Raw genomic sequence first — 14,888 nt, forward strand, 5'->3', positions numbered from 1 at the left:
TGTTCCCTAATTAATTAATATGTGAGTACAAATTTGTATCCCACCTTAGGCCTCATGCCCACGGCCCTGACGGACTCCTCCAGCAGAATATCGCAGCGGAGTCCGCCACGGTGCCCCCCAAAGACCCCATACTCTCCTCTCCGGATCTGCAGCTAGAATCCCGTCTAGTGAGCCAGTGCGCATGCGCAGTACAGCGCATGACGCGCCAGCAGTGGGGGATGACGCAGCCGGCGGTGAGCAGTGATGCATAATCACGCGATAGTATCGCGTGACGTCATCTTCCATTGACTACAATGGAAGCTGGTCGCACCTTTTTTCAGCAGCAGTTAGAGCATGCCGCGGTTTCTTTCCGCAGCCTGAGCATTGAGCTATTAGGGTCAATAGAACCTAATAGCTGCGGCATATCGCCACGGATTTCCGCCGGGCTTAACACTGCAGAAATCCGTCCGTGGGCATTAGCCCTTATAAATGTCAGGTCAGACATATAACTTATGGAGCGTGTTCAGCTGCACATGGGACAGAGGGGAGCATGGGGCCCGCTGTTGCTACAGGCGCTCTCTTAAATTACACAGATAATGCATCATCCCAGACAGACAATTTTATTATTAACCGCTTTCTTGCCATATACCTCCAGGGAAGTTACTATGAACCCTTTTACTGCCTTAGGCCACCAGGGATTAAACCAAAAACCCCTTTAAAACCCGAGACCACAGGGGATATCACCCTTAACCCCTTCACTGCCCTAGACAGTAACCGCTTCACTGCACTAGAAAATCTGAGATATCATCATGAACCCATTCACTGTCCTAGACCACCAGGGCTGTAGCCATTAACCCCTTCCTAGCCCTAAACTAAAATTAATGTTATGACTTTTCATCTGCTTGGCACTGAATTAGTCTTTTTAAATATGAGAGGATATGCTGGTTGACGGGGGCCCACATGCTGTTTGTGCACAGGGGACCTCAGTTGTCTGACCCTAACGGTCACTCAATCACTAAATAAACCAGCTGTGCTGCCGAGGTCTGGGTGTAGCCCGATCTGCGCCTGCGCCCTGCTCTGCATCCCAGCCGTGGTCTATAGAGCCACACGGAGGGACAAGCGGTGGAAAGCTTTCAGTCACCGCTTTATGTAAGCATTCCTCCATTCTTTTCTCCTAGTTTCTGTCCATCTTACGTCCAGTATGTTCCTCTCATCACGCCTCCACGGAGTTACTACCTGCACCCCAGCCAAGCAGACTGCTTGTATCTGTTTCTACGGACGGCGCGGCTTGGGAGAGGCGGATGTAATAAAAGTCACGGCAAAAATGTAAATAATATTAATACAACAGTAAGACTTCAGGCTCGGCGCCACGGGACTGCTGGACACATAACATACGCCAGTCGTGCCCTGTTACTGCGGCCACTCCAGGGAGAACACATTTCCCATCCCTGCCCCCTCACCTGATTGTCATTCGTACTCGGCAGGTCACCTCTGTATATTGCAGTGCAGCCCCCTGTCTGATATATATCAAATGCAATCTTGATTTTTAGATTCCCTCTGCTCTTTTATTCCGTGGTGTGCTATCAATCCCATAATGCATCAGCACAGCAGTACATAACCAGCTAGAGCCAATACCATCTCTGTCTGTTGAGAGGACACTGTAGTTATCATTTCTCTCTATATTTTCCTAAATAAGCTAAAGACCAGGAGTATATAGTGAAGGAGGATGAACTATCATGTCTTTCATTATAATTGTGTGACGGGAGACTCTAATCATCAGCAGTTACTGTGATAGGAGTTTCTGTGTCCCCGTGAAGAGCCGGTACAGTCCATGCAGCCTCCCCAAACAGGAATTGTGGTGAATGAAAAGAGAGAGCCCAAAAACAAGTAAATGTCAGGCAGTCACAATGAGATCACCGGATCCACCTGAGAAGGAGGATTCCAGGGATTGTTGGTAGAAAGGAATATCTAACCAATGTAACACTAGCCAGCTTATACTGGGGGACTAGTAACCTAACGAATGAGAACCAATCACCACAGTGGCCCTTTAATTACTTAATTACATTATATTGGTGGTCCATATGTATTGAGGCCAGCAGAATACATCAGCAGCCCTTGTAGATAGTGTTGGCATCAGAATCGCCTGGTTGGTCAGTCGGAGCCGCGCCACAACACTAAGGGCTGCAGAGAACTGTACACTGAAGGCTAAACCTGACGGACCAGTGTCATATATAAATGACTAAATAATTACATTCAAAAAAATAATGTTTTCCCCATCATTCTGCACCCAGAAGCCCATAATGATGAAGTGGCAGCAGAATGCTAGAAATCTTTGTAAATGTAAAAAAATGACAAACTACCATTTGTCCGTGACATAAGTATTCACACCCCTGTACTCGGTATTAGTCGGAGCCCCTTTGGCAGCGAATCCAGCCTCCAGTCTTCTTGGGCATCATGCCACAAGGTTTGCACCCCTGGATTTGGGGAATTACTTACCTGTGTCAGGTTGGATGGGGGCCATCTGTGGACAGCCATAGTCAGGTCTCCCCAGTGGTGTTCAGGACGCTGTCTGGGCAGGCAATTTGTCCCTAAGCCCCTCTTGTGTTGTCTTGGCTGTATTCTTGGGTCATTGTCTTGTTGGAAGGTGACCCTTGTGCCCGGTTAGAGGTCCCTTGTGCTCTGGATCTGGTGGTCATTAACTCTGTACTCTGCTCCATCAGCTTTACATTAACCATTCTCTGTGTCCCAGCCGCTGAAATACCCCCCCCCATGTGATGCTGCCACCACGATGCTGTACTGTGGGGATGATATTGGGCAGGTGACTAGCAGTGCCTGGTTTCCTTCAGGCATAAATTAAGGCCAAAAAGTACAATCTTGGTTTCATCAGAGAAGAGAATCCGGTTTCTCACAGTCTGAGAGTCTTTAGGTGCCTTTTGATAAACTCCAGGTGGCTTTTTTTTTTCTTAATGAGGAGAGGTTTGTCTGTAGGCGCTCTGCCATAAAGCCCAGATTGGTGGAGGCTGCAAAGATGGTTGACCTTCTGGAAGAAGTATCACTCTCCACCATGCTTCACTGCTGCCTGCAGACACTCATTATTGTACCGCTCTCCACCATGCTTCTCTACTGCCTGCAGACACTCATTACTGTACCGCTCCCCACCATGCTTCACTGCTGCCTGCAGACCCTCATTATTGTATCGCTCTCCACTATGCTTCACTGCTGCCTGCAGACGCTCATTATTGTACCGCTCTCCACCATGCTTCACTGCTGCCTGCAGACACTCATTATTGTACCGCTCTCCACCATGCTTCTCTACTGCCTGCAGACGCTCATTATTGTACCGCTCTCCACCATGCTTCACTGCTGCCTGCAGACCCTCATTATTGTATCGCTCTCCACCATGCTTCACTGCTGCTTGCAGACCCTCATTATTGTACCGCTCTCCACCATGCTTCACTGCTGCCTGCAGACACTCATTATTGCACCGCTCTTCACCATGCTTCACTGCTGCCTGCAGACACTCATTATTGTACCGCTCTCCACCATGCTTCACTGCTGCCTGCAGACACTCATTATTGTACCGCTCTCCACCATGCTTCTCTACTGCCTGCAGACGCTCATTATTGTACCGCTCTCCACCATGCTTCACTGCTGCCTGCAGACCCTCATTATTGTATCGCTCTCCACCATGCTTCACTGCTGCTTGCAGACCCTCATTATTGTACCGCTCTCCACCATGCTTCACTGCTGCCTGCAGACACTCATTATTGCACCGCTCTTCACCATGCTTCACTGCTGCCTGCAGACACTCATTATTGTACCGCTCTCCACCATGCTTCACTGCTGCCTGCAGACACTCATTATTGTACCACTCTCCACCATGCTTCACTGCTGCCTGCAGACACTCATTATTGTACCACTCTCCACCATGCTTCACTGCCGCCTGCAGACATTCATTATTGTACTGCTCTCCACCATGCTTCACTGCTGCCTGCAGACAGTCATTATTGTACCGCTCCCCACCATGCTTCACTGCTGCCTGCAGACACTCATCATTGTTCCGCTCTCCCCATGCTTCACTGCTGCCTGCAGACACTCATTATTGTACCACTCTCCACCATGCTTCACTGCTGCCTGCAGACACTCATTATTGTTCCGCTCTCCCCATGCTTCACTGCTGCCTGCAGACACTCATTATTGTACCACTCTCCACCATGCTTCACTGCTGCCTGCAGACACTCATTATTGTTCCGCTCTCCCCATGCTTCACTGCTGCCTGCAGACACTCATTATTGTACCACTCTCTACCATGCTTCACTGCTGCCTGCAGACACTCATTATTGTATCGCTCTCCCCCATGCTTCACTGCTGCCTGCAGACACTCATTATTGTACCACTCTCCACCATGCTTCACTGCTGCCTGCAGACACTCATCATTGTTCCGCTCTCCAGCACCTTTAATGAACAAACTGCCTTCTGTTACAGCCACATATTTCACATTTTGACTCCTCTATCCAGAGCTCCTGCTGACATTTTTTCTGCATCCCAGTTCCTATGTTTTTGTGCATAGTTGAGTCGCTTGGCCTTGTTTGTACATTGAAGCTGTGACTTTTTGGCCATTTCTTCCATGGAGACTACTTCTGGACAGACCTCTAAACAGTAGATGGATGTACCTGGGTCCACTAGTTTCTGCTAGTTATGACCTGATGGCACAACTGGGAATCTTCTGATTTCTAAGGGAAGTAAGCACGATGTCTTTCATTTACTTCACTAGGTTTACCTGGCCGACCACTATGTCTACAGTCCTAAATGTTTCCCCATTTTTGTGTGCTTCTTCAAAAGAACTTGAACAGCACTTCTTGAACCTCCAGTCTGCTGTGAAATCTTTGTATGGGAGAAACCTTGCTGTATGTATGCAGTATTACTTGTCTTGTTGCTGCGCTCAGTCTTGCCGTGGTGTCTGACCTGCGACATGAAACTCGCACATGGAGGAGAAGACTTTGGCAAGAAACTGTCTTCCACAACCTCACCTTTGTTGTAGCAGTTTGGCTGCTCCTTGCCCAGTTTTAAGCCCCCTACACAGCTGTTTCTGATTGTTAATTACTGTGTTCCAACCTGCATATAAAAATGGTGATCATTATTTCGTATGTTTGTCCTAATTGGGGAATCGTACTCCTGACTATAACCCTACAATATTCCTGACTCTGTGCAAGTGTATGTAGAAGAATTGATGCTGTTTTGAAGGCAAGAGGCGGTCACACCAAATACAGATTTGATTTAGATTTCTTTTGTTCATTTACTTTGCATTTTGTTAATTGACAAAAATAAGCCATTAACCCTTCTATGTTTGAAAGCCTTCTTACGTTGCAGCATTTTTCCCACATGCCTGCATCTTTCACATAGTAGTCTCTGTAGTAGAACCTGCTGCACGGGGTTAGCCGTTAGGATACAGGATGCTGTATGCTTTATCATATGCTACAAAGGTGAGCGACACCTGTCCCCCATAAAACATATAGGCAGCAGAGAGGTACAGGTATAAAAGGCACATATGGGATATCCGTCTAGGATCTATAGGAATGTCAGTAAAACTAGACGCCGCGTTCCGGAGCTCCGATTATATGGATGGAAATGTTTGCACAGCCTGCAGGAGCCGTAAAAGCCGTTCTGGATGCAGGATGGAATGATCTGGAATGTTCGTACCTGGCAGTGAAGTGGGTGCCGTTCCAGTCATTGTCCTCTTGGGGGAGCCACACCTTCTTTATTGTTTTACCATATGCACTGGGATTTGTTTCAAATGAGTCTTTTGAATTGCCGATTCCTGGGATGTGGAGTAGCGATAAATAATGGGAACAGAATGAATTGTTGTTTTTGTGTGAATTAATAGTTCAGCGTTCTAACCTTCCATGAGACAAATCATACAATGCGGGCCGGAGAGTGGGGGTTATTGTCCCATAGGAGGCGCACAGCAGGAGCTGAGCTTTGGACTGTGCTCACAGTGTTTTTGTATACTGAGCAAATTCCAAACTCCCCCTGAAATCGAGGTTGTGACGGATGCCTAAGAGTGGCAGCGGGCACCCGTAGGCCATAATGGCATGCATTTACCAAGGCATCATCAGCTTTTCAATACCATTTCATGACATATCTGTTAAATCTATGCATTATAGCCTGTGGGTGACTTAACATATCTGTCACCCAGAAGATATAATGGCATCCATATTTAATGGATGTCCTACGGTGATATCCTTCACCCATAGGCTGCCACGCTAAAAATAATGTATATGCACCTGGTTTACCCCAAAATAAGACCCTGTCTTATATTCATTTTTGCCACCAAAGAGGCGCTAGGGCTTATTTTTAGGGAATGTCTTATTATACTTACCTAGCAGGGTCGGTCCAGGCCCTACTGCTGCTCTCCGGAGCTCTGTTAGTCCTCGGCCGCCCACAGAAGATCACTTCTTGGTTACAGGTATCATAAATCCCGCCTCCAGGAAGCGATCACTCTGATTAGTATTTTGGGCAGTGCTCAGCCAATCAGTGCAGGGTTGGATGAATCAATGACAGCCATCGCATTGGTTTATCAAGTGTTGCATTGATTGGTTGAGCAGTGCTCGAGCACCAATCAGAGCTATCGCTTCCTGGAGGTGGGATTCATGAATCCTGTAACCAGGAAGCAACCTTCTATGGGCGACCGAGGACTGCAGGAAGCGCGATGGAACTCCGGAGAGCAGTGGGAGGGACCTGGACCGAGCCTGCTAGCTAATGTATTGTTTGTTTTTTTGTTTATGTAGTGCAGCTAGGGCTTATTTTGGGGAAAGCGGGGTATAAAGCATACGTATTTTCCTGGACTCTCCGATCGGAGTAGCGCAGTCTACTACACCTTCCCTTCTGGGTTTGTTTTTGTGATATAATACCCACCAGATGGAAGCCGTTATGGAGCCCTGTGGACATGTTTAGCGTGTATGTCGGGAGTTTTCCTTGAGTACACGCTGAAGGTCAATGTATGTGAACACAGCCTTACATGTACGTTAGTGAGATCTGTTCTCACCACACTTTGCCATTTCTATCTCTCTACAGGTGGTCTTTGAGGCCTTACATAACCAAGAACCACGTGGTTATGTGGTGGGTTGGATCATTGCCATCAGCTTACTCGTTGGGATCCTCATATTTCTGTTGCTGGCTGTACTGCTGTGGAAGGTAAGTTACATGGAAGGAGCAGTAATTACAAGCGACTATCCTGGACCGATTATACAACATCTCCATCGAGAACAGCTTGGATTTACGTGAAGTGGTTCTCTCCTTTAGTTTGTGATGTCTTGATGAAATTAACCACAGGCTTGTCTCAAGTGAGCGGCTCCTTCAGGTCATTCCAGGATGGGTGTTAGAATGCACGATGCTGCCTGGATTAGTACATATTAAAATGGTGCTTTTTATATTCTCTAAATTTACAGATGAACTGCAGTCTTTTCCTAATGCATCTAGTTTTATTATTGTTTTAGACTTCTGTATAGTTGTAGTCTCGGGATTCTACAGGTTGACATACTGAATATGCTTTATATACATGGCACAGACTGAAGTGTTTGCTCTTACCACTCAGTAAGGCTGCTTTCACACTGCACTTTGTAATATCTTTCAAACTTGTATCCATAGGCAAAGACAACCATTCGTTGACTAGAGGCCAGAAGTGTCTCTTTTAGGCCTCCATAGGTCATCTGTACCCTGGTGTAAGGAGTAACAAAGACATGCAGTAAAAAAATATATAATTTACAGTTTTTTCACATGGTAGCCTACGGTCAATGCATGCCACTCTATGCCATTGATCGATGGTACATGTCAGGACATCCTTCTGATGTATACCTCCAAAAGACACTAAAAATGGAGTGTGAAAGCAGCCTAAGCTGTCATTGGGTTATACTACAGAAGCCCAGTGTTGCTTGCCTGTTGAGCAGCAGGCTTGAGAATAAAATGAAAGTTTAGCATTGCCGAAAAATGCATAAAACATTATACACTCTTTGTCAAAAAATAATGAGGCCGCCAGAAGAAGTTATCATTTTGCTGCAGACCCGTCCTACAGTTCTACCAGTAGAGAGGAGCGTGTGACCAGATTGTTAGGGGGTATTGGAAGCAGAGGATGGGGGCACACAAGGTGACTGGGCTCAGGACCCCCCTACAGACCATCAGTAGAGAGGAACGTCTGACCAGATTGTTAGGGGGTGTTGGGACCAGTGGATGGGGGCACACAAGGTGACCGGGCTCAGGACGCCCCCTACAGACTACCAGTAGAGAGGAGCGTCTGACCAGACTGTTAGGAGGTGTTGGGACCAGTGGATGTGTGAGGACACACAAGGTGACTGGGCTCAGGATGCCCCCTACAGACTACCAGTAGAGAGGAGTGTCTGACCAGACTGTTATGGGGTGTTCGGACCTGTGGATGTGTGAGGACACACAAGGTGACTGGGCTCAGGATGCCCCCTACAGACCATCAGTAGAGAGGAGCGTCTGACCAGACTGTTAGGAGGTGTCGGGACCAATGGATGGGGGCACACAAGGTGACCGGGCTCAGGACGCCCCCTACAGACTACCAGTAGAGAGGAGCGTCTGACCAGACTGTTAGGAGGTGTTGGGACCAGTGGATGTGTGAGGACACACAAGGTGACTGGGCTCAGGATGCCCCCTACAGACCATCAGTAGAGAGGAGCGTCTGACCAGACTGTTAGGAGGTGTCGGGACCAATGGATGGGGGCACACAAGGTGACCAGGCTCAGGACACCCCCTACAGACCACCAGTAGAGAGGAGCATCTGACCAGACTGTTAGGGAGTGTTGGAACCAATGGTTGGGGACACAGAAGGTGACCGGGCTAAGGACTCCCCCTACAGACCACCAATAGAGAGGAGCGTCTGACCAGACTGTTAGGAGCTGTTTGGACCAGTGGATGTGTGAGGACACAAGGTGACCGGGCTCCGGACGCCCCCGACAGACCACCAGTAGAGAGGAATGTCTGAGCAGACTGTTAGGAGGTGTTGGGACCAGTGAATGGGAGCTCACAAGGTGACCAGGCTCAGGATGCCCCCTACAGAACACCAGTAGAGAGGAGTGTCTGACCAGACTGTTATGGGGTGTTGGGACCTGTGGATTAGGGCACACAAGGTGACCGGGCTCAGGACTTCCCCTGTAGACCAGCAGTAGAGAGGAGCATCTGACCAGACTGTTAGGAGGTGTTGGGACCAGTGAATGTGTGAGGGCACACAAGGTGACCGGGCTCAGGATGCCCCCTACAGACCATGAGTAGAGAGGAGTGTCTGACCAGAATGTTATGGGGTGTTGGGAAAAGTGGATGGGGGCACACAAGGTGACTGAGCTCAGGACGCCCCCTAGAGAGCACCAGTAGAGAGGAGCATCTGACCAGACTGTTAGGAGGTGTTGGGACCAGTGGATGAGGGCACACAAGGTGAGCGGGCTCAGGACGCCACCTACAGAACACCAGTACAGAGAAGCATCTGACCAGACTGTTAGGAGGTGTTGGGACAAGTGGATGTGTGATAGAACACAAGGTGACCGGGCTCAGGATGCCCCCGACAGACCACCAGTAGAGAGGAGCGTCTGACCAGGCTGTTAGGGGGTGTTGGGACCAGTGCATGTGTGAGAGCACACAAGGTGACCAGGCTCAGGACGCCCCCTACAGACCACCAGTAGAGAGGAGCGTCTGACCAGACAGTTAGGAGGTGTTGGGACCAGCGGATGGGGGCACACAAGGTGACCAGGCTCAGGACGCCCCCGACAGACCACCAGTAGAGAGGAGTGTCAGACCAGACTGTTAGGTGGTGTTAGAACCAGTGCATGTGTGAGAGCACACAAGGTGACCAGGCTCAGGACGCCCCCTATAGACCACCAGTAGAGAGGATTGTCTGACCAGACTGTTAGGAGGTGTTGGAAGCAATGGATGTGTGAGAGAACACAAGGTAACTGGGCTCAGGACGCCCGCTACAGACCACCATAAGAGAGGAGCATCTGACCAGACTGTTAGGAGGTGTTGGAACCACTGGATGGGGGCACACAAGGTGACCGGGCTCAGGATGCCCCCTACAGACCACCAGTAGAGAGGAGCGTCTGACCAGACTGTTAGGAGGTGTTAGAACCACTGGATGGGGGCACACAGGGTGACCGGGCTCAGGATGTCCCCTACAGACCACCAGTAGAGAGGAGCGTCTGACAAGCACGAGCAGCTCCAACATCCAGAGACAGGTAGCCCCATTGTTACAGGCCCTTCTGGAGCCTGTAATGATGATGTTGTGAACTATAAAAACTGGACTACAGAGTGGAAACGCGTTGTCTTCAATGATGAATCCAGGTTTAGTTTGGGCGCTGATGACGGCCGTGTTCGTAATACACAGTCTCTTTTTTTCAGCAGCACAAACCTGTTAGCTGTATCCAGCGAGGCGGGTTTTCCCAATGCAAAGCCAGAATGGAGCCCAAATCCTAGATCCAAAGACTCGTGGTTAAGTCGAAACGTTGCTGTTTTTTAGTGTTATAGAGGAGTAAAGTACATCAGTTGATGTTTTTTGCACCACATATGCTGCCAGTCTTTCATTAGTGTTTGGACGGACGTGTTTGTGTCTGGAGAACCCGGGGGTAGCACCTCAATCCTGCCTTTTCTGGGGAGTGGCAGACTGCCCCCACTGCTAGTGTGATGGTCTGGGGGGCATCACATATCATAGTCGGTCACTCCTAGTAGTGGTATGAGGGACAATGACAGCCCAGTGAAATAGTTGGGACATCTTGCAGTAACGGGTTTTGTCTTATGGAGGCTTCCAAGGGGCATTTTCCATCACAACAATGCTCAGCCATAAACAGCAAGGGGGTCACAGAAATGCCACCTCAACATTGTCACACATCCATGGCCTGCTTTATGCCAGATTTATCACCAATAGAACATGTATGGGACCATGCGGGACACCAACTTTGATAGCCTACGCGTTTGCACGATCTAGAAGCTCAGTTACAGCAAACGTGGAGCGATATGCCGCAAGATACTATACAGAACCTGTATGCCTCCATGCTCTCCCTTATCATATCTAGTATCCAAGCTAGAGGCGGTACAGCAGGGTACTAGAACCTCCATGCCGGCCCATGTCACATCTTGTATCCAAGCTAGAGGTGTCCCAGCAGGGTACTAAAGCCTCCATGCCCGCCCGTATTACACCTGGTGTCCAATCTAGAGGCTGTACAACAGGGTACTAGAGCCTCCATGCCCACCCATATCACATGTTGTATCCAAGCTAGAGGCGGTACAACAGGGTACTAGAGCCTCAATGCCCACCTATATCACATGTTGTATCCAAGCTAGAGGCGGTACAACAGGGTACTAGAGCCTCAATGCCCACCTATATCACATGTTGTATCCAAGCTAGAGGCGGTACAACAGGGTACTAGGGCCTCCATGCCTGCCCATATCATATCTTGTATCCAAGCTAGAGGTGGTACAACAGGGTACTAGAGCCTCAATGCCCTCCTGTATCACATCTTGTATTCAAGCTACAGGTGGTACAACAGGGTACTAGAGCCTCCATGCCCGCCCGTATTACATCCTGTATCCAAGCTAGAGGCCGTACAACGGGGTACCAGAGCCTCCATGCCGCCCGTATTCTTTTGAATGGAGTCATACACATGAGCGCTGCTGCGAGGTATATAATCGCTATATGTCCTGTTTTTTCACGTCCCTCAGAATGCGATGCCCATTATTTTCAACGGGACAGTCAAAGACATCCCATGCCATGTGAAATCAGTGGACATACTTGCCAATCCTCCGACGTGTGTGAGGTGAGCACCGGAAGTGATGTGAGGCAGTTTGGCATGAAGAACACCTCGTATCTGCGGGTTTGCTCATGTCCACGGGCAGGTTTGAATTCCGGGATCCACGTGAGGCACCCGCGCGGATGATCCGAAGTTCAAGTCACCCATAGAAAATCATGGGAGTCTGCAGCTTAATTAATGCGGACCTTCTGGACTGGAATACAAATCGCAGCATGCTCTATTTTGCTGTGGATCCCGCAGGGACGCCTGCTATTGAAGGCAATAGAAGCCGTCTGATCTGCGGCGCACCTGGAACTGTCACTGCGGGGGTCCGCTAGAAGGCAGGAGGTTTTTTATTAAAAAAAATCTCCACTGCACATGTGCGGGGGGCGTGCCACGTCGGGCAGCCACACCCACATGCACGGAGTAGACGCTGGACGACCCGCATGCACCGGACTGGTAAGTAATGTCCTCATGCGGCTGGCACGGTGGGATTCCACGGCGGGGCTCCTTCCCATGGAACCAGACCCGCCCATGGACATGAGGCTAAAACACACGTTGGTAAGCTCAATACCAGGCTGGGTTTCTTGGTCCGTTATCGCACTCGCCCCTGTGAAAGCAGCCTCATTCCATAGCTTACTGGAATTGCGAACTACAAGGGTTTGTGCGTCTTCACAACTTTTGTGTTGTTCTAAAACAAAAAAAAAAGGTTCAGCTTTCTATATATTTCTGTGACAGCTTCTAGGGTTTTATGTGCCCCCCACAGTCATGGTTTAGGTTGGCTTTACATACAAGAAGAAGCGCACACGATTTATGATGTAGCAAAGTTTAATTTGACCCTGATAACTTTCTTAAAGTGGTATTCTGATCATACTAAGGAGAACATGGATCCCAGATCTCTCTTAGATCATACTAAGGAGAACATGGATCCCAGATCTCTCTTAGATCATACTAAGGAGAACATGGATCCCAGATCTCTCTGAGATCATACTAAGGAGACCATGGATCCCAGATCTCTCTGAGATCATACTAAGGAGAACATGGATCCCAGATCTCTCTGAGATCATACTAAGGAGAACATGGATCCCAGATCTCTCTGAGATCATACTAAGGAGAACATGGATCCCAGATCTCTCTGAGATCATACTAAGGAGAACATGGATCCCAGATCTCTCTGAGATCATACTAAGGAGAACATGGATCCCAGATCTCTCTGAGATCATACTAAGGAGAACATGGATCCCAGATCTCTCTGAGATCATACTAAGGAGAACATGGATCCCAGATCTCTCTGAGATCATACTAAGGAGACCATGGATCCCAGATCTCTCTGAGATCATACTAAGGAGACCATGGATCCCAGATCTCTCTGAGATCATACTAAGGAGAACATGGATCCCAGATCTCTCTGAGATCATACTAAGGAGAACATGGATCCCAGATCTCTCTGAGATCATACTAAGGAGAACATGGATCCCAGATCTCTCTGAGATCATACTAAGGAGAACATGGATCCCAGATCTCTCTGAGAGACTGGCAGAAGGCTTGGAGCCGCAGCGCACGTGCTCAGCCACATCATTTATTTCAATGGGAGTGACGAAAATGGCGAATTCAAGCGCTCGACTATCTCTGGTGCTCCACTCATTTCGATTAGAGCAGCGGAGATAGCGGATTGCTTGAGCTCAGCTACCTTCAGCACTTCCATTCAAATGAATGGAGTGCTGGCCGAGCATGTGATTCATTTAGCCAGTCTGTAAGCGGGGTATGGGACCCCATTCTGGCAATCAATAGGGGTTCCAGTGGTCAGACTCCCACGATCAGCTGGTTATCCCCACCCTGGATATCACTGGAATACCCTGTTAAGCCATTGAAAAGAAATTGTCATCTTAACACAAAAATAAACATTGAACGTCTATTGAAATGTAAAGCAAACTTGGCCCAGAAAGTTATCCTCACGCCATAAGAGTCAAATGGTGCTTTACTACATCCATGGAACATCTGAATACCTGATATCCGACTTGGAATCAAGGCTTGAAGTCTATGGGCCCTTTTACATGGGCGGAATATTTCCACCGGGGCGCAGCAGAATTTGCTGCTGTGGAATTGGAATTCCGCATGAAAATCCACAGGGCTAGCTGCAGAACTGCAGGCTGATTTAAGCCATGTTCATTCCGCAGGAAAATCTGCATGGAGTCGTGGAATTTACCACAATTTGTGGTTTGGAATGTGGAAAATTCCATCCGGTGTGAAAAGGGCACCAAGGCTTCCCCTGCGAGGCGAGCTCCCCTCTGGGTCATGCTTTGTCGCTCTCCATTTGTGTTGTTTCCTTATGGTTATACATGGGTGACGGTTGGGCTACTTAGGGAGTTGATGTATTGATAGCGGACCCTGGGTGCCAGGGGACATCCACACTCTCAGGGGGGCACACCGGGGGGGTTAACTGCCGGGACGGCTGCTCTCCTTCTTCTAGCGGAGTTCAGGAATGTATTTGGATATTTTCTCCCTGCTCGATTGGATGTTTTTCGGGATGTTAGACACCACAGATTCCTCTAAGCCTATAACTGTGGTAGGATGTTACGCAAACACTGAGATTAGGTGTTAGAAGCTAAGCAGCCAATGTATGGAAACAGCTGGACGTCTTAGCAGGGAAAAGGGGGGCTAAGATTACAGCGTATACCACTAAAACACATCTAGTAGTGCTGCTATGAAGCCCTCGTAGAGTTGCTCCTGCTATGTCTTCTGGCATTCCCTTGAATTCCGTTGGCTGATGTCTTTCTGAAAAATCGGACATTCCAAGATGCATTCCTTGATTTTGCCTTTGTGGATTTCGTCCTGCTTCATTTTCTTGTAACATTCATTTCCTTGTTTTGATTCCTGGAAGCAATTAATGAGTGATAGTGAATCCCAGCCGGCCGCACTGATTTAATGGTGGCGCTGTCCAGGTGAAGCCATAGTTACATTGGTGTCTTTAGCTTAGAGTTGGATGAACTTTTACTAAGTGTTATCTTCAGCTGCATGCCCCCCATATGGCAGCACTATTTACAAGGGCTGCTGTATTCAGTGGGACATGAAGGTGCTTGGTGCCTTGGCAGAAGAAGAAGGTCCGTCATCCATGAGTTC

At 48.6% G+C, this 14,888-nt stretch overlaps 1 protein-coding gene across 1 annotated transcript in view; it reads left to right on the forward strand.

Moving 5' to 3' along the window:
* Positions 1–14,888, forward strand: part of ITGA9 (integrin subunit alpha 9) — a 508,591-nt gene that overhangs the window by 477,846 nt on the left and 15,857 nt on the right. Inside the window, 1 exon segment of the mRNA XM_066585284.1 lies at positions 7,054–7,173. Within this exon segment, the coding sequence (XP_066441381.1) occupies positions 7,054–7,173 (120 nt within the window).

The sequence above is a fragment of the Eleutherodactylus coqui genome, chromosome 12, assembly GCF_035609145.1.
Source record: "Eleutherodactylus coqui strain aEleCoq1 chromosome 12, aEleCoq1.hap1, whole genome shotgun sequence".
Lineage (NCBI taxonomy): Eukaryota > Metazoa > Chordata > Amphibia > Anura > Eleutherodactylidae > Eleutherodactylus > Eleutherodactylus coqui.